The 25,611-nt window shown below is 37.4% G+C and overlaps 1 protein-coding gene and 1 long non-coding RNA gene across 3 annotated transcripts in view; one reads left to right on the forward strand and one right to left on the reverse strand.

Annotated features, from left to right (window-relative positions):
• Positions 1-8,923, forward strand: part of LOC144287906 (uncharacterized) — a 39,934-nt gene extending 31,011 nt beyond the window's left edge. For both annotated transcript variants that reach the window (XR_013355731.1, XR_013355732.1), the window contains one exon: positions 7,920-8,923. This is a non-coding gene — a long non-coding RNA (uncharacterized LOC144287906). The remainder of the gene's footprint in view (positions 1-7,919) is intronic.
• The window catches only part of LOC144287905 (uncharacterized), a 54,601-nt gene continuing 36,156 nt past the window's right edge, over positions 7,167-25,611 (reverse strand). Inside the window, exons 5-7 of the mRNA XM_077855396.1 lie at positions 18,260-18,304; positions 8,494-8,522; positions 7,167-8,383 (exon numbers count right to left, since the gene is read on the reverse strand). Coding sequence (XP_077711522.1) covers positions 18,273-18,304 — 32 coding nt within the window. The 3' untranslated portion in view covers positions 7,167-8,383; positions 8,494-8,522; positions 18,260-18,272. The remainder of the gene's footprint in view (positions 8,384-8,493; positions 8,523-18,259; positions 18,305-25,611) is intronic.

The raw sequence follows: 25,611 nt of genomic DNA on the forward strand, positions 1-25,611 counted from the left end.
ATCAGTGGGTGGGCAATAAAACTGTGAGCATCTAACGTTTGCTAAATGTAGGAAAACATGAGTGGAGAAACCAAATATCGTACAAATGACCATACATATTAGTAATCAAAGAAAGGTAAATTGAGATGACAAATAGTATTTTGCTTTCTAAACTAGCAAAGACCACACTATGATAATTATTTGTGCTGGTGAATGCAACAAAATATGCATTCTCATTTATATCATTTGCAGGGATGTAAATTAATACAACTTTACCAGAAGGTAATTCTAAAATTTATTTCAAAATCCTAAAATAGGTATATATATAATTTTTTTAAAAAATAGATATATTTTTGACATAGAAATACCCTTCTAGAAACCTGTCGTTTGTTTCAGCAAAGGTGTTATTCTATTATTTCCCTTTTTTTTTATTCTATTGTTTTCTAACTTCCATCACTTTATTTTAAAAATCAGACATCACGCTATTGTTTTAATGTAGCTTCTTTGTAGCTTATGTTTCCTTTTTCTCTGGTTATCTCTACAATGTTTGGTTTGGTTTTGGATTTCAGTAGTTTTGCTATGCTGTGACTCAGTGTAGTTTCTTTATATACATATTTTTTGGAGAGTTTATAGTGCTTCTTGAATCAGTAGCTAGGGAGTTGTTACAGTTTTAGAAAATTGAACACCATTATAATGGTGCTGCTCTTCAGCTTCTGGGCCCGAAGCCTTCTTCCTAAAAGAGAAAGTGGTACCAAAGGCTTAGCTTGCCTTTTTGGTATCTTTTTGCACTTTTCTGCCATCTGAGGTCTTTTCACTCTGCTCTTGGCTGCCTTCATAGCCTTGAAATCCAATTTTTGTCTCTCTAGCACCTTGATGCTTCTTTGCCAGTTAGCATATTTCCTTTCAGCTTCTCAGCTCTTAGACATAGCCCAATTATAAACCGGCAAATGACTCAAAGGAAAAAGTAGCATGAAGTGTTGAGCTCATCTTCATGTGCTTCCTTTCCCTTTGGTATCTTAGACCCTACAGTCTTTACTGTCTGCTTTGGGAGTTTTCTGCTGCCTTCAAACAAATGCTTTTGGCTGTGTGTGTGTGTATGTATTTTATTGAATTTTCTAATTGTTATCTGGTGGAGAGTTTGATAAAAAGCCAGTAATTTTTAACAGGAAGGGATATCCTCTTTGGGACCATTCTTTTTTGTTGTTTTTAAGATTTTGTTTATTTCTTCATGAGAGACACAGAGAGAGGGGCAGAGATATGGGCAGAGGGAGAAGCAGTCTCCCTGCAGGGAGCCCAATGCGGGACTCAATCCCAGGACCCTGCGATCACGCCCTGCGCCAAAGGCAGACGCTCAACCAGAGCCACCCAGGGACCCCATCTTTGGGACCATTCTTGACTCCTCTTTCTCGCACACTCCGCTGCTAGTCACCAAATCATGTTGGCTCAAGCTTCCAAATATGCTCAGTCTCCCTACATCTTACCATCTGCACTACTACAACTCTAGTCCAAGCCACCTTCGCATCTCACCCTATTACAGCAATAGCCTCTTCACTATTGACCCTGTTTGAGCCCTTGCTCACTGTCATCACTTACAGCACAGAAGACTGAATAACCTGTTGAAAACTTAAGTCACTCCTCTACCAAAGCACTACAGTGGTCACTTCTTTCACTCAGAATAATTCCAAAGCGAGTGTTGTGGTTCAACAGATTGTATTTTCCAAAGATGACCACATAACATATCTCTTGTCCACAAACTTTTATAAAGCCTTGACATTCCCCCACCAGGAAATGAAACCTATGTCCCTTCTCACCGAAGCTGTACCAACCTTTAAAGCGGCCCTGACCAAGAAGTACGTCAGCAGTGATATGCTGTGACTTCAAAACTAGGTCATATAAATGCCATGCATTTCTTCCTTATTCTCTTGGAAGTCTCACACTTGGAATGCAGCCATCATTCTGTGAGGAAGTCCAAGACATCCATGGAGAGATCATGAGGAGAGGAAATAAGGCATATGGCCCCTAGTTCTGACTGAGCTCCCAGCCAACACCAATTTGCCAGGCATATGACTAAGACATCACTTAAGTGGATGATCCAGCCTCTCCTTGAGCAGCACTGTTTGATGCTATGTGGAGCAAAGACTAGCCATTTGCTTAAATCCCTGTCTACACTGCGTGTTTGTAAGCAAAATAAATGCTTACTATTGTTTAAAGTCATAGGGTTGAAGGTAGTTATGTAAAAATATATAACCACTATTGATGACCTACGGGATCCATTATAACAAGATTCCCCATTACCTTTCTGACCTCAGCTCTGCTACCTTTCTTTCATCTATTCTCTGACTTTGGTTTGTCTAACATTCCCCTACCTCAAGGCCCTTATGCTAGTTCTTATGTTTGCCTGGAATATTTTTCTCCCATTTATCCCCATGCTTTACTCCCCTACCTTCATTTGAGCTCAAATATGACCTTATCAGTGAGAACTTTTTTGGTTGCTTTTCTTTTCTTCATAGCATTTATCACCAATTTATAGATTATATAGACTTTACTTATTTGGGTTAATCACCTGTCTGACCCCATAGGAACATAAACTAAATGAAGGAGCAGATTTTTCAGAGTGCCATGTGCTTAGGATGGCTAAGTCATAGGGAATAATAAAATATTTTGAAAAAATAAATTTATTTTTAATTTTGCTGTGTTAACTAGTTCAGTTATTCACCTCTTTTTGCTGCACATACACCCATTAAATAAGTAGGTTACATATAGATACTGAGAATTCCCATGAAATCTCAGTCTGCAAAATGTATTCACCACTCTCAGAGAGTTCATCTGTTTTCTCAAACATTACACATAACCTGAGGATGCATTTGCTTCTGTATTCAGCCTGCCAGTTTCCCAAGACCAAACTGCATCTGCTTCAGTCTCAAAGTGGCCAAAGTGGGACAGCCCGGGTGGCTCAGGGGTTTAGCACTGCCTTTGGCCCAGGGCCTGATCCTGAAGACCCAGGATCAAGTCCCATGTCAGGCTCCCTGCATGGAGCCTGCTTCTCCCTCTGCCTGTGTCTCTGCCTCTCTCTCTCTCTCTCTCTCTCTGTGTGTGTGTGTGTGTGTGTCTCACAAATAAATAAATAAAATCTTTTAAAAAAAAGTGACCAAAAGTCTCCCTTAAGGTCCTTTCCGTCAATTCGTTTCTCTTCACTGGTGCCAGCCAGCCCTTTTTCCTTCCCAACCAGACAAGTCTTAGGGTAGCTTCAGTTCCTGTCTTTTAGAAAAACATAGATTGCACAGTTGTTCTTGTCTACCAAAGAGTAGACAAGACTTTCCACCAAAGAGTCTACTTTCCTGCCTCTAAAGTTGCCAAGGAAAACCTAAATCCTTCACCATTGTTGCTTATATTCTCTCCCTCTAGTTTTCATCTACTTATGCAATCTGAGCAACACTGTTTCTTCTGTTTCCAATGAATTCTAAAGTGCCTTTCTGTTTAGCTTGAATCTGCCCTCTCTATCTTACAACCATATTATATAGTCTTGTTACCATATGTAATCAGAATAAACGAGCAGTACTTTCAATTTCTCCCTTAAATATTGAGAAGTAAAAAATTAATAGGAGTCATTTGATTGGAGCAAGTACACCCCCGTTCTACATATAATCATTGATACAAAGGGAAATGTGAAAGGGAACTTGCATGAAAAATGTCTGAATTGTTTTTATTTGCTCTTAAAATGATTCCTACTAGAGAATACTTGACATAAGTGGCAGATTATGAAGGTTACTGTCCCTGGAGCTAAAGAACCAAAATCATCATAGACTCCAATGACTCAAATCCCAGCATCATAGCCCAAAAGGGCTCCTGTTTTCAGTCTCTTTATTTTCCATAAAACATATGGACATAGGATTTATTTTACTTAGGAGATTCTGAAATAGAAATAAAGAAACCTTCCAGATCTGATTCTGATTCTGATTCTTTGCTTATTCTCTGATTAAGGCCCTCCAAAAAGAACATTGCTCTTGTCTCTAGATTTCCTTTTAAGTCAACTTATCATTCTAAAACTAATCTCTTGGGTCAAAAGATATTAAATACAAAAAAAATATTATAGGAGACTTGCCAAGAGGTTAGACTACCTATCAAGTGGCAATAGTATTACTGTACTTAGCCTGAACCTATGATTTTCTTAGACAGTTATAATTGAAATTAACATTTGAAAAACATGTATCTGAAAAATGAATTAAGAGACATGACTAACTTAACGTTTGAAATGTGTGAAAGTCAAGGATAGCAAAATGGATAAATTAGAAGGTATAGATCCAATGTAATTGAAGAGTTATGATTAAATCAAGGAACAAAGATCAAAGACAGAGAGTACTTCTAGCAGATGAATTTCATACTTATTTAAATCTGAGAACTTAAGTAAGACCCAACATATTATTTGAACACTCTTATACCTCAGTATTTTATTTTTCTCATTACTTTTGAGTCTTCTTAAATAATTGGGGAGTCTGCTGCTCTTCTTCTTTGTTTTGGGAGTTATATTTAAAAAAAATCTTTCCATGGGTGCCAGCAGTGTTCAAAATGACCCCTTCAAACTCAACAGTTTTGCAGCATTGTACCTCAAATGGAGAAGAAAAGGACTATTAACTGAGGTTCTGTTGATTTTCATGCAATATTGCAAGAGCAGTGGTGTACCACTCACCCCCTTCTATGAACACAGAACTCTTTCCTGAATCTACTCTCAAGGCTGAGAAGCTGTGGGCAGAGTCTCCGTGTTGACTTACACTCTAATTCCACTAATTTTTTAATAAGAAAATTTACTCTTATCCCCATAAGATGATAATTAGAAAATGTGGATTGACTTCCTTCTCTCTTAGGATAAACTCTGCCCTAAAAGAGAGCTACAGGGAAGAAGTTCTCTCTAGGGAACCTCTTACTGTGATCCTCCTTAATCACTCCTATTGGCTTCCACTTACAGTTCCCATGGCAGCTCCTCCCCTGTGAGTGAGCTTCTTTGAGTAGTGGTTGATAATAGTACTTCTCTTTAGCTAAGTCTTCTGTAGTGTAGGGTCATCACTGTTTCTTACTTCCTCATATACCAAGAACTGGGAGTATGACTTCACCATATAAAGAGAGCCATTCTTACTCTATTCAGCCTATCGGGACCATATAATTCTTACAAAGATGTCCACGGTCTTATATAGTTGCTTGGGGATGCAAATCTACATGGAACTGCAAGACATCACACATTTAACAGCTTTTTAATAATCATTTATGATTCCCAGAGGCAGGTTACAGATTCTCTAACTCTCTTTAGCTTGGGGTTATCTTTTATACTCCCCAAGAATATCACTTCATGGGCAAGGTAATGTAGAACTCTTCACTTCCTCCTAGAAGGTGGAAGACTAGAGTATTTGGCAGACAAGCCACATTCCTCTTCAGACATTCCTCCATAGGGCATTGGAACAACAAGTACCCAGAGCCTAAGAAAAATGACTAGGTATCCATAGTTCCACAGGATAGGTATGCAAAATAAATTCTTTACATTCTATGATACAGCTTTGTGCACATTCACACGTGTACTTTGTGACATTTGCCTCTCTCAGTGTATGTGTGTGTAAATACATAGAAAATATTAATTATTCAAGTGGGGTGTGTGTGTGTGTGTGTGTGTGTGTGTTGTGTTGTGTTGTGTTGTAAATCCCTCAAAATACCATGTACTTTTTCTCTCTTTCTCCCCCATTATGGCTATAACTAGATTCCAAAACTAAGTCCAACGTTTATATCTGAGGTCTAAGGTATAAGCGGGATAATAAATATAGAATATGAGGACAGGAGGCAGGAGAGTCTGCAAAAAAAAAGCCCTGGGTTGAGCTTTAAAAGAGGTTTAGTGTCTGCTGTGTCATAGATATAATTCTGACTTTGATGATTTGGTTTGCATATCTAGAAAATAGAAATGATGACATATATCCAGTGGAATCACACATGTGCTCAAAATACACTCCAATGTGTAGAGAAAATGTGCTATTTTTTTCCTGTAACTAATTTGATTTCCTCCATAAGTTTCTACAATGCTAGGTAGTGAAATATTATAGACCAAGTCAGTAAGACTTTTCTGATTGAATAATTTAAACAATGTCATTAGATAAATTCTCAGTCTCATCCAGATAGAATTCAGACTTTCTTTTTCTGAACTCTCCTTTGCTGCTTTCAAGGATGGTGTTTGGACACATAAGAAAATATGGTTCAAGTGATCTCATGGTGGTAGGGTAGACAGAAGGTCCTCAGTTCCTCTGGGCTATGCCTGGACTGGTCTGGGAGTGTCTTCTATTGAGGCCTGATGCTTTTATAACTTGTGGGCTGGTCTCTCAGACAGGACTTGACCATACTCTCCAAAGGCATGACTCCCCTTACCTCTTAAATGATATGGTTGTGACTCCACACTGTCCTTGTCAACTCTCTAGCTCTTGGCTTTGGCACTAGTTTGCCCCCACCAGAGTAACTCCAACCAAAGTTATCTATCTCAACCCTCAGATAACTGCACCTCACCCCCACTTTGAGGACACACTAGAACTTCTGAATTCTGTATATTCAATTTGTGACTTGAGGTTATCTTGGGTGCATGCATCCCCTCTCTCTGCACACCATACTGTGCTATATTCCAAGATTGCAAAGACAGCTTGCAAAATTATTTTCTCTGAGAATCATAAATAGGAAGCTTGACCGAAGCCTTTCTTTCCTGAGTGCTTTTCTCAGTGTATTTCAGGTGCTTTTTTCCTTACCTCTTAATCTTCAATTGAGAAAGGGGAGGTCAGGAGTGTGTGACTTTTACTCTGCTTCTTCTTGCACTCTCTTCTTTTCTCTTTATACAATATATGTATTAGAAGAGGAACGAATACCTCTCCCTCCTCCTGGAGGGAGGCTTAATGACAATTAAGCCAACCTAAACATGTAGGCTTAAAATAATAGTGGTTACAAAAGATTCTAATTAGCTAAAGTAATCTTGAGAAAGAAAAAAGCTGGAGGCATCACACTTCCTGATTCAAACTATTTTTACAAAGCTGTAGTAATCAAAACAGTATGGTATTGGTATAAAAACATACACATAGACCAGTGGAATAGAACAGAGAGTCCAGAAATAAACCAATGCATATACAATCCATTGATCTTCAACCAATGTGCCAAAAAAACCCACAAATGGGAATGGATAGTCTCTTTAATAAGTGATATTGGGGAAATTGGATATCCACATGCAAAAGAATGGAACTGAATGCTTATTATACACCATGTGCAAAAATGAAATCAGAAAGGAAGGAAATTTTGCCATTTGTGAAAACATGGGTGATCCTGGAGAATATTATGCTAAGTGAAATAAGCCTGATACAGAAAGACAAATACTGTATATTTTATATTAGTCTGTATGGTATAACTTACATGCAGAATCTAAAAAAAGTCAAGGTATAGATCCAGAAAGTAGAGTGGTGGTCACCAGAGGCTGGAGAGTGGGGGATAGGGGCTGATATTGGTCAAAGAATACAAACTTTTGGATATAAGATAAATAGGTTCTGGGACTCTAATGTGTAGTATGATGATTATAGTTAATAATAATGTATTATATACTTGAAATTAGCTAAAAGAGTAGATCTTAAATGTTCTCACCAACACAAAATGCAAAAAGGTGATGGATGTGTTAATTAATGATTGTGGTAATCATTTCACAATGTATATTATATTAAATAATTACATTGTATACACTAAGTATATATAATTTTATTTGCTAATTATATCTTAATATATAATAAGATGAAAAAATTAGAAGCTTATTGCTTATACATATACATTCCATGGTAGTATTTGGGTAGAGGTACGATGGTGTTTCAGTTTTCTCTTGACACATAATAAATTATGTCAAAATTTAGCAGCTTAAAACAGCACTTGTGTTTATTGTATTTCAGGATTTTGTGAATTCAGAATTTGAGATTCTGCTGGTCAGTTCTCTGCTCTACATGGTATCAGCTGGGCAAGCTCAGCTAAGTCTAGAAGATAGACTTCCAGTATAACTTACACATAATAGCTGGCAAGTTAAAACTAGTTTCCAGGGGCCTCTTCTTAGGCTTCCTAAAAGTATGGTGACAGAGTTCCAAGAAGCCTTGAAGGAAGCTTCAAGGTAGTCTCACAATGGCATTTCATTCTGTTAAATGGTCAATTAAATTAGCCCAAATTGCACAGAAGTGGAGGAATAGGCTCTGTCTCTCACTGGGGAACCACATGTCCATGTGGGTAGGGAAGAAACTGAGAGTGGCCATCTCAGAAAATAAGTTGCCATATGCTCCATGCAGTCATTCAGGGGTTCAGTGTGGCAGTTACTCTGCCATGTAGCTCACAAGGACATCTTGAAAGTTTTCCTCATCCCAGAAATCTGTAAGAAGAAAGAAGCATATGTGGGACATTTTAAAATATTGTCTGGAAATGACACACAGCTTTTCAAGTTATCCATGGGCTACAATGTAGCCACATGGTCATGCCTACCTGCAAGGAAGACTGGGAATGTAGCCTCTCTGTGGACCAAGGACAAAGAAGAAAAGAGGTCATTGGAGGGCAAAGGTCACCACACACAATAGTAAGATCAACTGGGACCATGTGTTGGTATAGTGGACAGGACCTGAAATGGTTTATAGAAGACTACCTTTCTTGGCAATGACTAACTTTCAAGCCCATCTTCTCAGAGCAAGGTTTTTTCTTTTTAAATCTGCTTTGCCACTCTGCTTTGCCAGCACTAAGCTGAGTTCTTACACTGAGGCAGCCTGCCACAGTGGGTGGCAAACACTGAAGCAATACGATTTACAGGGCATGGGAATGCATCTGAAAAGGCTTAAAATTTTCCTATCTTTACCATGAATGTTTTATATAAGAATGTCTTAAAACTAAAATAAAATCATACATATTATAAGATAATTGCATACCTACAAAGTTGTGTTGATTTGAAAAAAAAGTAAAATATTTATTTTGAAAATTGGTTTGCTATTACTTATCAACAGTAGAATCCTCTACAAATGCTCTTCAGACATCCTAAAGAAGACAGCATATTTATCTTTCCATCCCTCTCCAGCTTCTTAGAGCATTACTTACATATACAACAAATATTTATTGAGCACCTACTATATTCTAGGCACTTCTTTAAGTATTGAGGGTCCATCAGGTACAGTTAACTTTCTTTGATCATGTAGGCTACATTGTATTGTGGGACTTATATTTGGGTCGACACTCCAGCAGCTAGTTTAGTGTTAAAACTATGAATACTTGCAAAATGGGATGGAATTTATTTCCAATAAACTACAAAATGCAAGGTGACTTTAGACTCTTTAACCTTCTAGAAAAAGTGGAGCATGTCCAACCTGATAAAATAAAATCTGAAGAAAAAAATGAAAACACTTAGCACTTACTAATTATGAACTTTCTACTTCTGCACAAAGTTATTAAAATAATTAATAGCTATTAGAATTGTGAAAATGCCCCTCAGATTAAGCATTTTTCTAATTTTTCCACCTAGTTGCCATTCAACGATAAGTTATAATTGTTAATAACAGATAGTATATCAATGAATAAATGGAGACAAACATATTCTAGGAAAGAATATTACTTTTTTAATTTTAAAAAAGTAAAATATACCTTTCAAAATTATATGAGTAATTTACATAATTTCCAGGGAAAGTCTTAATAGTTTTATGTACTTAAATATACCTGTGGTGATAATTGCATTTATTATAAAGCAATTGTTCTTAAAAATATGTGAATATTAACCAGAGTTGAACAATAATAGGATCATGCCATAACTCTCTACAGAGCACTTTTAATGTTATTCTATACATTTATAAGCATCACTCATTTTACTTTGCTATCCAATGATTTTAAGAAAAGTAAGGCAACTGTAAGTAAACCCAAACTCAGATAATAGGAGGTTTGCACTTCGAACTATAGAAAGTGAACATTGGGAACACTCAGTATTATTCCATCACTAAATTACCATGTCACCTTGAGCAGGTTCTTTCATTATCTTCTCCTTAATCATTTACCGTCTGTTAGATGGGATAACTTCCTCCATGGTTTTATAAAGATTAGATAATAACTATAAAGTAATTTCTGGATAAAAGCTCTTGGCAGAGGTGTAGCAGGCATAGATAATAGTTTATCATTAACCGACAAAATGGAATCAAACAATCCAAGTCATGGGAAGCAGTAATAGCTAAGAGGTCCAGAGCATTACATTGTATCTCATAGGTGTGAATCAGTAAATACTAGGATGAACAAAGAGATTTTGACACCCAAAACTGGCCCCAAACTTCTTCGTTCCACAGAGATGTCTCCTACTTAAGCCTGACACAAGGTTTGGCAGTCATAAAGTAAGAAAAAAATTGAAAATATGGTTTTAAAGCATAAGAATCTAAACTTCTTTGGGAAACAGATGAATTAAGTACACTTGTAGGAGAATGGGAGGTTTATAAGAGTATTACTCCTCCCACTTCTGGCCAGTATTTCTAAGACCTACCAATGGAGATGGATATTGAGAGCAATACACAGTGGGAAATAGTGTACTTCAGATCAGGCAAATTTGTCTCTCGTAGTTAAGTCTGCAGTGTGATTTTCCAATAGCAAACTTTGAAGGAAAAGTAGCTCTCTTGAAGGAGATGAGGTTATTGAATCAGAAACAAGCTGGGTACATCTGACCTGAAAGTGAACTTAGATTAGCTAGTGAGACTATAGATTAGATCACCTCTCTAAGAGCCAACCAGGAAGTCCCCATTGGAAAAAGAGAAGATATGATATTATTATTACAGGGCCAGTACATTAATTGGCCTTATATTTATTCCAAGAGAATCCCAACAAAAATGTGATATTATCCCAAGAAGTCATAATCCTGGATGGTTGGTGGATACAAGTGCATGTTGTAGGCGTGTTTTACAAAAGTTCCATGTGATCATGTTTTTATTTAAACATACTGGCTCACTTCCCTATTGAAGGAATCCTACTGTGAGTTCTTTTGTAAAGAATAGAAACTTTTGCCAAGGTGAGAATTACCAGCCAATTGACTTTTTAAAGTGTAATATTTGTTTAAGGTGTGGTATAAACTAATGAGTAGTAAGAAGCCCTCTATGTAGGCAAATTTAGTCAATAAATAATCTATATGAACACCTACTACATGTAAGTCATTTGTTTGATTTGTAAAGTACAAAAGAATGAATCAGACATCACCTCTCATTGAGCTTGTAATTTAATGGGGAAGATAGACTTGGTACAAGTAATTGTGTGAAAAGGAACATAATTTACAGTGGACCTTAAAGAATGAATAGGTTAATAAGTGAAAGAAGGAAGGAAGGGTATTCAAGGTAAAAGAAAAAAATTGTCTCATTCAAGCCAAGTGATCTGAAAGCCAGCCCATTGTATATTTTGAACTTGAGGAGTAGTGCAGTGTGGCTAGATTATAAAATTCTGTAATGGTGAGTGTGAAGTCAGAGGTGTGTCCATTTTGATGGATTACTCAGCTGTTACTTTCCTTTATTACATAGATATCAGAGGATCATTAAATGTCCTTGAATGTGAGAATGGCATCATTAGATTTGTACTTTAAAGAGAATTAGGTGGCAGTGTGGCAAATGAATTGCAAGGTAGAGGATTGGTAAACAGAGTAAATGCAGTATTTATTAATTAGACAATGTTTGTGAAAACATCAAGTTAGTTTATATAGAACCAAACTAAGTGTAAATTACTATTATAATTGTATGTTCCAAGAAAGAAATGATGAGTATGCAAACCACAGAAGTGTCAGGGTCAATGGAAAACAACAAATATTCAAGGCATTTTTGAGGTAACAATAATTATAATAAAAGTGAACATTTGCTAGGGGCACCTGACTGGCTCAGTTGGAAGAGCATGGGACTCTTGATCCCAGGATCCTGAGTTCAAACCCCATGTTGGGCATAGAGGTTACTACAAATATAAATAAGTAAAACTTTTTTTTTTTAAGTGAGCATTTGTTGAGCATTTACTCTGTTCCATATTCTAAGTGCATTGCATGCATTAATTTAATCCTTATAATTTTTTAATAAGAAGGAGCAACCATTTTAAAACTTTGAAACTGAGCAAAGAGATTAAGTAACTTGCCCACCTCACAACTGGTAAGTGATGATGTAAGAAAGGAGATTTAGAAAGATTCTGGCTCTAGATATATCCTAAGGTGGGCAGCCCAGGTGGCTCAGTGGTTTAGCGCCACCTTCAGCCCAGGGTGAGATCCTGGAGACTCAGGATCGAGTTCCACATTGGGTTCGCTGCATGGAGCCTGCTTCTCTCTCTGCCTCTCTCTCTCTCTCTGTTTCTGTGTCTCTCATGAGTAAATAAATTTAAAAAAAATCTCTAGATATATCCTAAGGTATAACCACACAAGGAAGTGATGAATTTTAGTAGTGATCAAAGGATAGGAGCCAAAAATTACCTACAGTTTGGCCATTCTCAGAGTGTCTTTTGTTAACACTGGTTTTTCTGAATGTTAATAGATGTTAGGCATGAAAGGGGTCCAACATCAAATAAAATATGGAGATAAGCAGAATAAACATGTTTACTACTACAGGAAAAAGAAGATCCTTCAGAAGTTTAATTTTCATTGACAATCTCTATGAAAGTATGATACAGTATGTAGAATTTATAAAACTTATTTGACCATAAATCTCTTTCTTAATTTAAACTTTTTTTGGGAAAAAATAAACTTTTGGGGGATTTGTGTTCCTGGAACACAATCTGGCAAATGCTGTCATTGAAGTCCTACCTTGAACACCAGATGTAGGAGAAACAGTATTGTAAGTAGGATGGTAGATGTGATTTGGAGATGTGTGTCAGATGCCTAATGGATAGATGCATCACAGAATATTGTAGATTTGGGTCTTGAGAGATAAGTCAGAATTGGAGAAGCAGACATGCAAATCCCTCATATGCAGGTGACAATGAAGAAAGACATGAGCTTAATGGCTCATGGCAATGGCAATGGCAATGGCTCATGGCAATGGCAATGGCAATGGCTGAGCTCATTAAAGTGAAGAGCAAAAGACAATAAGACCAAGGAAGATGCATGGGTGCTGTTCACATGCAATGTCAGTTTGTATAGGACTCAGCTGAAATTTAGCTGATATTTTAAGTTTGATCATATCTTGTTAAATTGTTTCTGATGGTGAATGGTTTATTAAATTTTAGCATAGCCCTACATAAAATTTAAGCCATAGATATTCTTCTAATAACCATATTTTTCTAGTACAACTGACCAAGTTGGAGCATAAATTTCTTAATTTATAAAAACAATCTGGTTGATCTCTTTCTCCTTGAGAAAGATGGTCTTTAATTTAAACACAAACTAACGCAACCATAAGTACAATGATACAGAGCTACAGTTAGTGTTCCAAATGTCACTTGTCTCCATGACAGCCTTATATAAATTTTTGAAAAATACTATTATTTCCTAAATTTGAGTACAGCTTTGAATTTTAAACAAGATCTCCTATTAACTTAATCCATGGTAACAGAGATTCTCTCAAACCAAATAGTTCCAGGAGAATCTATTTTAGCAGCAACATCTGTGAACCATTCCAAAGGCTTGCAATAAAAAAATAAAATCATATAATATCTGACCAGAAACAATAAAAGCCAAATTGGATTCTTCCCTGGAAAATGAACTTCAAATTATGTTTTAAACCTACAGACTTTTAAGGGAAAAGATTAAAGAAAATCAAATTTAATTCACTTAAAAACAAGTAGCTTTAGGCAAATACACTCTTGAATCCTTAAGTTCAGCATGTTGGGGGCATGTTCACAGTGTCAAGGCAAACGTTAACATGAAAAGAGAATTAAGGAGAGAGAAATTGAGTTTAGTTTTTTTATTCTCCTAAAATTTCCTCAGTTCATCTCATGCACTTTTGCTACATGAATATACCTACGGCACAGCTCTTGGTCCTATAGTTTCTTTGCTAAAAAAACCTTTATGGTTCTATATCCCATAGGTAATGAAGTCCATACCCCTTAGACTGACATCTGGATTCCAGAGGCCCAGGCCTTCCTGTGGCTTCTCGGTCTGATCTCCTATTGCTCTATTTCTTGCCTGGAAGATTCCAGTCAACTCTACTACTTGTTTATCACATACAAACCTTGCATTCCTCCTTCTGCTTCTTTGCTTACATTCTCCCTTCTTAGATTACTTTTCTCACCTTACCAACTCCAGCTGGAGGTAAATATCTATTTTTCTCCTTGCCTATCTTCATTCATATAGAGCTCCTAACACATTTAACCACATTCTAACTTGCATTACTGCTCTATAGGAAGGCCACGTGATGATAAAATTCATGCAGCCTTGGGGATCGGCCAGATGCTGGTTTCAAATAGGTGTCATAATACCTCACTGGACTATGGCAATTCTCTTGACATGGCTGATCCTCAATTTTCTTATCTGTAAAATGGAGATAAAATGTCATGTGGAAGATTCTTTGGTACTCTGCTTGGCACACAGATGTAAATATATATTAATTCAATTTTCAGTAGATCTTAATCCTATTTTCACTTTCTGAGTAGTTATGTGTCAAGTCCACTAAAAGACTATAGAACCAGAAAAAATTACCTACTTCATTAGGTTGTTAAAAGAATAAAAGAGTTAATGTATATAAAACACATAGTACAGTTTCTGGCACAGAGTAATCTGATAAATGTCAGCTTTATTATTATTATTGTTTAGGTATATAAACTTTAGTAAGTAATGGCTTGTGTGCAGTTCATCCTGAATTTCTGCCGGTGCTCAGCAAACAGTTGGTGCTCAACTATTATTCATAGAATATATTCTTCCATATTGTTTGGATCAGATCTGCGAAGTAAGAAATAATGATTTGGGCAAACCCAAAGATGGATCCACTAGTTGATTCTATTTCTAAAAGAACTCAGGTGAATTAGCATTTGATTAAATTTGGTGCCTAATTCAATACCCTAAAGCATAAAGAACAGAGCTCAAGAGAAAAACATGTTTTAAACTTCTTTCTTTTAAAAAAATGTGATAAAAAATAACATAAAATTTACCATTTTAACCATTTTAATTTCTTTTAAGTTTATTTCTTTAGTAATCTATACACCCAAGGTGGGGCTCAAACTCATGACCCTGCCATCAAGAGCTGCATGCTCTTCTGGGCCAGCCAGGTGCCCCCATTTTAACCACTGCTAAAGTGTACAGTTCAGTAGCATGAAGTATATTCACACTGTTGCAAAACAAGTCTGCAGAATTTTTCCATTCTTGCAAATCTGAAACTTTATACCTGTTAAATGACAGTTCCCCTTTTATCCCTGCCCCTAACCCCTGATAACCACCGTTCTACTATCTATCTGTAAGGAGAAAACATTTTTAAAAGGAAAGAAAAGAGAATTCTATCACAAGTACCTCACCCACTGATTATCAGAGGAAGTGAAAAAAACAAAGAAAAATAATGAAACGGAGAGATGTCCCTAGTGCAAGTGAGCCTGTCACATGTTAGGTTAATAGGACTGAAACTTGGAGCAGGCTGGTCCTTGGCTGAGAAGCCAGGGATGAATATCAAGACCCGTCTGGGAAGCAAGAGGTGGAGTAGTGCAGCAAAGCCAGAATGAGTTTCTGAGCATTAGAACAGAGAAAGGCCAAGAGCTGAAGTACGGGAGGTACCAGAACTATAGTCTGAGAGCAAACATGAGACACCACCAAGAAGAAAGGCAGGAAATAGGGTGAAGAGATGCTGAAGAACAGGGTAATAAACATAATTCCTGTGGGTGGGTCTGTCTTAGAGATCTTTTGAAGACCCTAAAACGGTCTCTAGGGCAAGGTTGGGAGGGCCTTATGGCACATGCCCCAGGTTGGCAGAGAGGTAGTGAATGAGAGAGGGGCCCTTTCCCCATCTCTGCATCCTGGCCGGTTGGTGCTTATAAGAACTGAGGCTCATCAGTCACCTGATTTCACCAGTATAAACATATTTTTTGGAGGAGTAGGAGAGAAGTGTTGAAAAAAACCCAATAACTCTGATTTGTCTGGGTCCCACCCACTTTCAGATGGGCCTGCTGGGGAAAGATGGTGCTTAAGGAAAACAAGAAAAAAAAAAAAAAAACCCAAACTTCTAAACTGAAAATCATGACTCCTTTTTTTTTTTTTTTTCTAGCTCCACCTAGTCTTTTTATACATGACCTTTGGCTGGTCCAGTCTTCTTGCTTTGGGCTCTCCTTAGATCAATTTCCTTGTAATTTTCAAGGACTTTGTGTGTCAAGTTGATTCAGCGAATGAAACCAGATATCTTCTTGCTGTTGTAGAGTGACTATTTTAGTCTTTCATTCTCAAAATCGTTCCATGATCATATTAAAAGGTAACGCTCAATGGCTTACATATCTGAAAATTAAGGTTAACCCCAAAGGACAAAATGAACTTTAATAAATGATTTAGCTGCTGTAAACAAATCAATTCCTTGACCATGAAATACTGAAGGATAAACTTCCTTCTTTATTTATAACTAACTTCCTAAGAATGGGCAAAGAGGACAGTAGAGGACTGGAGGGGATGACAGCCTCAGGGATAGATGGAAATGCCTCCATTCATTCAGCAGTGAATGAGCAATACAAACACAACGATGAATAGACACCTGTAGTCTTTTGTTCTTGGAGCTTGCAGTCTAATGTGGAATAAGGAAGCTTAGATTCAAATATGAAATAAATTATTACATAAGTAATCTAGAAAAGAAGCAAAATGGTGACGCTTCATGAGAAGTGCTAGGAAGATAATAAACGGCAACAGTGATAGATATTAAGGACAGACATCTTTACAGAAGAAATGGTGCAGAATGGAGACCAAGTTGTTTTAAAGTAAGCAAGCATGTGTACAATGACTTGTTATATTTCAACTCCCAGCTTTTCTTTCTGTCCATGGTCAGCCAGCATTGGTCCTCATGCTGTGTGGTCTCTGAATCAAAGAAGGGGATTGACTAAAGTGACCTTCCCATTGCCCTGCCTTGACCCCTCTTCCTCCTCCCGGCTTGCCTAGAGTTCTCACTTTTGTGTCTCCCTCCACCACACACTACTACCGCCCCCCAAGCACTCATTTTCTATTGCTTGCATAACAACTTACCGTAAATTCATTGGTTTAAAACAATACGAATTATCACTTTATAGTTCTGTAACACCAAATTCCCACACAGGTCTCATTGAGGTAGTAAAATCAAGGCATTAACATAGCTATGTCCCTTCCAGAGGTTCTAGGAGAAAATAGATTTCTTTCCCTTTATGGGCTTCTAGAGGTCCCACACATTCCTTGATTCCTCCTTCTTCAAGGTCATTGTAGCATCTCTCTGACCCCTGCATCTGTTGTCACATGTCTTTCTTTGATCACAGCTGAGGAAGGTTCTCTGTTTTTAAAGAACTGATATGATTAGATTGAGCTCAGCTGCATAGTTCAGGATAATCTCTTCATCTCAAAATCCTTAATCATATCTGCAAAATCACTTTTGCAGTGTAAGGTAACATATGCACAGGTTCTGAGGATCAGGGCCATCTTTGGGGGCTATTCTGTCTATTGCACTGAGGTAATTAGAGCTGCCAGGTTCCTTACTGGAGAATTAAAGGCTGTCATCCCCAGCAAATCTCATTCCCTCTGTTGTTGGCTAAGGGAATTATGGAGAAAGTAGTGAAATAAACAGATACACACACTAAGATGATAATAGCTAACAGAGTCTCTCATTTCTTGTGGCATTGGGTTATAAACTTAAAAAAAATTCCAACTCCAGATTGAGTTTCTGGCTATATGAAAGGTAGGTATACACTTCTTGATTTTAACTAGATTGTTCTCTTTGGAGTAGAATTATCTTGTAATGAGGACAGAGGAGGGAGGGAGGAAAAAAAAAAAAACTTTGTAGACTTTTCTCTGTCATAGGGAAGAGGCAGGCACTGCTCTGCTCTCCCTTCCTTAACCAGTCCATTTTGTTTGGAGCTAAGATCCACACAAATTTGGTTGGGGCTTGGCCTTAGCATCTAAATGACTAGAGCCAATGCATCCATGAGAGGGTGAGTTCAAAATAAGGAAACTATGCATGAATGAAAATGCCTGTTTTAACTTTGCCTGGTGTTGGTTTCCTCATCTTTACAGATGCTCTGATTTTTGATAATCATGCTTTAGAAACAGGAATATATGGCTCCCTCTGTAAAGAAAGCAGCTGAGAGAAATTTTCTATAACATTCCATGTGTCTTCCTCAATTCCAGTTTCCATACTACCTTTTCTCCCACATCAGGAACAGTCAACAGCCCATATCAGGACACCTAAAAAAAAACATATGAAATTGACCTAGTATGGTGAGTAGATGTTCAATAAATGAGAGTTGCTGCCATACAGCTTCTTATAGGATTATATGGTCCATAGACACGAAGCTATTCATCTATCCCACCAATATTTATTGGGCCCATACTAAGGGCCAAGACTCAAAGTGAAGTCTCTCTGGGCCCATTGTTCTTTGTGACTCTACTCTCTCCTCCTACTGACCATCCTACTCCAGTGAGAAACCCATGATCAGCCCTAGCCTCCAAATCTCCAGTCTCAGCCCTATGATAGCAGGGTGCAGAGGACACAGCTAAGGGCCAGATACGATTCTGGGCATAATTGTGAGCAAGACTGTTTTTTGAATCCACCAACATTTCACAATATCTAAGCTTCACATCTTAATAGTGTTGTAAGGATTATGTGTAGTGCTCAAGATGGGTCAAATTAGAATTTTTGGCAGTTTTGATTATTCTTTTTATGGCTACGTGGCCTGTTAATTTTTGCTCATGTGTATGATTATCTGCCCCCAAACACAAAAAAATTTTAGTAAAATGTTTGGAGGGGAATCAAACCAAGCTTTATAATTGGGTCCTGGCTGGGCTAGCATTTTAGAGGTTCTACACTGTCCACCCGCTGCAGCTCCCCCAACCCCTGCTGTATGGTTCAGAATTTTTTAAATCCCTAAACTATAATATCAGGAAGGATAATCCCCATATTCTGACTCTTGGGGGTGTCCATTTTGAAATTCCTTTTGAAATATTATTTAAACAAATTTTTTTGTGCTTCTGCTTTGCTATTGTTCTCAACATGTGCTAACAGTGTCAACCAGGTAATCTAGCACTAGGCTCTGCTGTTAAGTCTCTACGTCTTTAGTTATCTACAGGGAAACTGAGAGAAAGCTGGGGGATCAAGTGAACTGGGCAAATTGAGACTTTTCGAGGTCACTTGGGGTTTCTTCATTATTGCTTTTCCTGTTCATATCATTTCTTCCTATTCTCTCTTAAAAAGCTAGGTTTGTAGAACGTCACAATAGATAATTTTCCTTTACATTTTTAGTATTTCTTTAAAATACATGGAAAACTGTCCCTTGTGAGGACGTATGTACTTTTCCCCCTTGGATTTTCCATCAGTAAATTTCTAAAAATTCTTTTTCCAAAGAGTTTTTATGATGAATAGCCAATTTGTGAAAACTACCAAGTGGCCTGCAATTATAAATGGCTATTCAAATGCCAAGAAATAATTCAATCAGGCTAATCTTTTACGTGCAAATTTTGTTATTTGTTGCAGGAGTGGAAATATGTAGTCATATGAGACCCTTTCCGTTATGTATTTAGGGATCCCAGGAGGATACATTGGATGGAAACCAATATTTGTTTCCACAAGCACTCTCTGAGATTCTTAGACACCAGTAACTATGTTAGGTACTGAGGATACAAAAATGAATGATCCCCAGAACGTTGCTTCCCTTTGAAATACAGGCTAATCAGTGGCCTTTAATTTCTTGAGGCACACATAAATAATTACAATTTTCATAAGTACACATGAGTATCTAGTTATTTGTGAAATAGTCATGTTGGTAATTTAGGTGTAGAGCTCTGGTGAGAGTTTCTGGATTCCTAGCTAAGCCAATATTTAACTATAAAATAATAAAAGCCATAGCTGTAAAAACTGCATTGGGCTAATTCATGATAATGAATCTCTGGAGTATTATCTGAAACATTGTCTGCCTACACAAAAAAAGAAAATAAAGAAATACATTTGCCAAAAGAGGAGGAAGCTTGGAAGATCATGGAGCACAGAACTTCATCTGAATAATGTTTTTGTTTTATTACTGTGCATCTGTTGCGTTGGGAGCTCTGCTAGTTCTTCTTGTTAGAATGGCTGCCTATATGTTGGCATGAGATGATGAGTAGAAATGTTTTAGGAAGATGCTCAAGTGGAGGAGGGAATAGGGTCAAGCCGGAAGAGAACCTGGGGAAATTGGTGGAATTATAAGAACACACCTAGATATTGAAGAAAATAGGATAAGGGAAAGGTAGCAGAGGATAGAAAAAGAGCAAACGGGGATAAGAAGGAGAGAGACCAATGATGACGAAAAGATAGGAAGTAATGAAATAGAGTGAAAATGACAGGAAAGATGTTATACAGATGAGAATGAGAGGGAAATGCAGTGGGGGGCAGAGAGGGGAGATAGAGGGAAAAGACAGAAAAGAAAGATGTTTAGAAGTAGAAAACAGAGGGTTCAATGAAAAAGACAGAGTGAACTACTCCCAACACTCTCCCCTAGTGTTCGACCCTGGGAATCAAATGTCTGTTGCTACCATATCCCATGGATGGCACTTGTCAGGGACCTGTTAATAAGGGTCAAGTTCCAATCCAGAGCAAGAGGACAGATTCACAGTGGTATCTGTGAGCCAAGCAGAAAAGTTCGATGCCACCAGCTGTCCGGGAAGCCCTGCTGCCATCTTAGCCTTGACCTATGACTTTGGGAAGCTAAGGGAATGAGATAGAGTTCTCAACACTAATGTGGTTGAGGCAGATGTGGACTATTCCTGACTAGAATGCTACTCACTAGGTAGAAAACCAGCCCCACACAGAGAAGTGGATGATCTTCAGCTTCCATGACTACACAACATGGCAAAATAAAACAAGCCTCTCCCTTATTTTGAAACCAGAGGTGGAGTAAATACTCACCAGATCGGAGTAGGAGAGTGAGCAGAAGCAACGGGACCTTTATGATCCTGTTGACCACCAAGACTTTTCCCTGACCAATAAAAATTTCCCAAAGAAAAATTTTCCTAGAGTGTTGCATGTTATCTTTAGACTGTACACCCAACTCTCAGTATTTGTGAAATGATATTACAGCAAGTTCAGCTGGTGAGGGGAAAGAATAATGCCCTCAATTTCTCAGTAACTACTTAGAAACGGACACAATTTTTTAAAAATATTTTATTTATTTATTCATGAGACAGAGAGAGAGAGAGAGAGAGAGACAGAGAGGCAGAGACCCAGGCAGAGGGAGAAGCAGGCTCCATGCAGGGATCCCAATGCGGGACTCAATCTCAGGACTCCAGGATCACACCCTGGGCTGGAAGCAGGCGTTAAACCACTGAGCCACCCAGGCTGCCCAGAAACTGATGCAATTTAATGTGGCTTTTGTTAATACTATTTTCAATATAAAAAAGAACAAAGTAAATGTTCGGCATTGGTTGTTTCTAATGTATGAATCAGATAATGGGCCATGCTTTGCATACTGTAATGGCTGCCTTATGAGAGAATTGACATCATTTTTAATATTTTTAAAATACTTCTGAACACAATATATCTCTCCATGTAGTTAGAGCTTCTTTATTGTTTTTTATTTATTTTTTTGGGGGGGAGGTAGAGCTTCTTTAATATCTTTCGGTAATTTTATAATTATTTCTAAAAAGGGGGGGCAGCCCGGTGGCTCAGTGGTTTAGCACCACCTTCAGCCCAGGGCGTGATCCTGGAGACCTGGGATCGAGTCCCATGTCAGGCTCCCTGCATGGAGCCTGTTTCTCTGCATCTCTCTCTCTCTCTCTCTGTATCTCTCATGAATAAATAAATAAAATCTTTAAAAAAATATATTTCTGAAAAAGTCTTGTACACTATTGTGATACCTAAATTTATTCCTAGGCATTTTGTTTTTTCTTTTAATTTCTCTCTCTTTCTCTCCTTATTGTGCCAGATGAGACTTCCACTTTAACATGGTGGCAGTGGGCATCATTTTCTTGTTCCATATGGTTATATTTCAAAGGGGTGCTTCAAATTTTCCCTAACTCATATGTTTGTTATAGATTTTTGGAAAGACACTCCTTATGAGGATGAAGCAATAACTCTTTTCCTATTTTGCTGAGGGTATTTATCAAATCAAAAGTTGCTGAGTTTTATCCCCTTTTTTCTGTATCTAATAAGATAATCATATAACTTTCAGTCTTTCAATCTGTTAGAGTGGTGAAATGTGTTTAAATAAATGCGTTGCTAGATTTTGGCTTACTGTATTTAAAATAGGTTTACATTTATGAAGATAAAGGAGGTCAATGTATGTTTTTTCTGGGACTCCTGGGTGGTTCAGCGGTTGAGCATCTGCCTTCAGCCCAGGGCGTGGTCCCGGACTCCCGGGATCAAGTCCCACATCAGATTCCCTGCATGGAGCCTGCTTCTCCTTCTGCCTGTGTCTCTGCCTCTCTCTCTCTCTTTGTGTCTCTCATGAATAAATAAATAAAATATTTTTTAAAAATGTATGTTTTTTCTTTCTCATATTACTTTTTACTCACTAGATGGTCAAGTTCTACATGAGCCCATATAAAGTATAGGGGGCTTTCTCTTTGTTAGTGTTCCTGGATCAGTATGATATGACAGGGGTGATCTGATTCATTATATAATGGTCTGGGCAGTGTTTGGTGTTTATTTATGTGTGTGTGTGTTGAGGGATATACTATTTAGATGTATTATTTTTTCTTGGGTCAGTTTTGGTAAGTTACTTGTTTTCCAGGAAATTGTCCATTTATTAAAATATGCAGATTAGTAGAACAAAATTATTGATAACATTTAAAAATTATTTTCTGTGTAGGCTGTATCTGCAGATATGCCCTACCTTTTGTTACTTTTTGTTTCTTGAGAAGTCTCATCAAAAATCTGTCTTTTTTGTTGTTGTTGTTTATTTTATTTGTGTTTCAAAGGATAAGCTATTGATTTTGTTGTTTTTCTTTAAGGCCCTAACTATGTTTTAGGTAACTTCTGTTTTTCTTGTTTCTTCTATTCTTTTTCCCTTGTGTTGACTCTTTTGGATTTTTTCTAACTTCTTGAGTTGGCCATGTAACTCATTATTTTTCATTCTAACTACATTTAAAATTAAAATTTTCTTTCGTTACTGCTTTGGTTTCTTCCCACAAACTTTGACATGTACTTTTAAAAATATTTCTGTTCTAAGTATTTTCTAATTTACATTACGATTCCCTTTATTTACGTTATATACATTAACTTCCAGAGGTCTGGGATTTTTCAGATATATTTTTATTAACTATTTATAATATAATTGTGTTTTCTGGGTGACAGAAAATATAGTCACTCAGAGCATGTCATGATTTCCAACTTGGATGAGGCTGAAATGCTGGCTGTGGTTCTGCTTGGTTTTAGTCTAAACATTATATATTTATTATATTCCTGAAAGGAAAGGGAAGAATGCTGTATTCTTCTTGGGAAGTGTTAAAGAGCTGAGGATGTTAAATGACATGGTAAGTCCCTCTGTAGAAAAATCACTCCATCAGGTCACCTTCCATGCATATCCTGTGTCCTTTCACTTCTCATGCTGATCCAGAGTCTTCACTCATCAGGGCCAGTCACTAACTAGTTATAATTTTTTAAGCATTCATCTTTCCATGTTAACTTCAGAGTAGTAAAAGCTCTAGGATGTTTTTCACCAAGATAATTTCACCAAGAAGCTGATTTGCCTTCTTAAACAACCAGAAGAAATTCTCTTTAGGCTGTATATTACGTTGTCAGTGTTTGTGAAAGGGTATTATCTATAGGATCAGTTAGTAAGGGAAAAAAATGCCCTCAATTTTTCAGCAACTACTTAAAAATGGACTTTACTTGATTTGTAGGCAAGGAAATGCTGAAGACCCCAAAAAAGGGTCATTTAGTTTTGAAAAGCAAAAGTCTATTTATATTTCTTCTCCACATCAAGGAAACATTCTACACTCACCTACTTGAGCAGGAATTTGAAAGAAAATTATCAAAGTTTTGGGGTTTTTTTTGTTTGTTTGTTTTTAGCACTGGAAATAATTTTAGAGGTCAGCCAAGACTCTTGCTTAACGAATGAGGAAACTGAGTCCTAGAAAGGTTTAGGAATTTATCCATGATCACACCCCTTATTCCTGGAAAAGCTGGAAATGGAATCCAGTGTTTTGCCTTCCTCAACACACTGCCTTATTTGAATGCTCCTTATAAAGCTTCTAACTAAAGATATAAAGATTTCTTTTTTCCACAGCTCAACATTTAGCTTGTAAATATCCCGATGAGCTACAAAACCTGGCAGAGTTGCAAATCCTGCAAAAGAGTAGGAGGTGGGAATTTTCCATACTTCTTGGATTATCAAAGGCTGAAATTAATGACATATGCCATCGCTAGAGATCCTCAGATCCTATCAATGTGATGTTAAATGTTTCCATTTTTTGTTATAACATGAAGAGGTTTCTTTTCTCAGTGGGAGAAAATATCAGATATGGTGTGAAATCAGCACATAGGCCCTCAACAGCCAATGTAGATAAGATTGAAGGCTATGGAAAGAACATCCAATAATGACAAAATTCAACAAAATCTGTAAATCAGAGTGTATGCATGCTGATGGAGAAAGAAAATATCAAGCCTAATTATTCTTAGCCACTTAAGACCATCTTTTCAGACATGACAACACCCTATAGGATCTTCTGCTCCAGCTGTTCAGTTCATGACTTTTCTGCAGCGCTACAGCTGGACCATAGCCTCTGCGATGGAAGGAAGAGAAGCTGAAGGTCAGGCTAGAGGGTGGTGGGCTGTATCAGGCATTGTATATTGCACTAAGAGTATTTGAGAATCATTAAACAATGAGAAGCCAATAATGGATTATAAGTTAGAGAAGTAATCTAGTTACATTTGAATTTTAAAACAAACACTCTGGCTGTCGTGTGGATAATCGATTAGTGGTATGAAAGAATAGAGGCAGAAAAAAAATCTGTTGGGAAAATATCAAAATCCTCCAAAATAAAAAGGTGATAAGGACATGCACGGAGGCACAGAAGTGATAATGGGGTGAAGTAGGCAGATTTAGGAAATGTTAAGAAGGTGAAATTTTGAATATGAGAGAGGAAAGGAGGAGATGAGTTTAAGAAACCCAGGTTTGACCTTGGATTACTTGGTGGATGGACATAGTATTCACCAAGACAAGAAATGTAGTTGAAGCATGTTTGGGAGGAAACATAAGGGTTTATTTTCAGATATGTTGAGTTTTACCTACCTTGGCATGCAATGATGGAGAAGAAACCCAGCCTGTAGGTTTGCATTTGAGAGTGCTGAGCATGTAAGTAGGATATATGGGGGAAAGGATGAGTTTCCCAGTGAGAGTGTGCTGAGGGAACAGAGCCCAAGACAGAAAAATGACACTGAAAAGGGAGAGGGGGAACATCTGCTACAGGAAATGGAAAAGTCAGAAAGGTAAGAGGAGAAATAGAAAGTGGTATTCTAGAAAACAAATAATGAGAGAGTTTCAGGAAGAGTTGTATGAGACACCTCAGAGATGTTCAGCAAA

Source organism: Canis aureus, chromosome 17 (genome assembly GCF_053574225.1).
Source record: "Canis aureus isolate CA01 chromosome 17, VMU_Caureus_v.1.0, whole genome shotgun sequence".
NCBI lineage: Eukaryota > Metazoa > Chordata > Mammalia > Carnivora > Canidae > Canis > Canis aureus.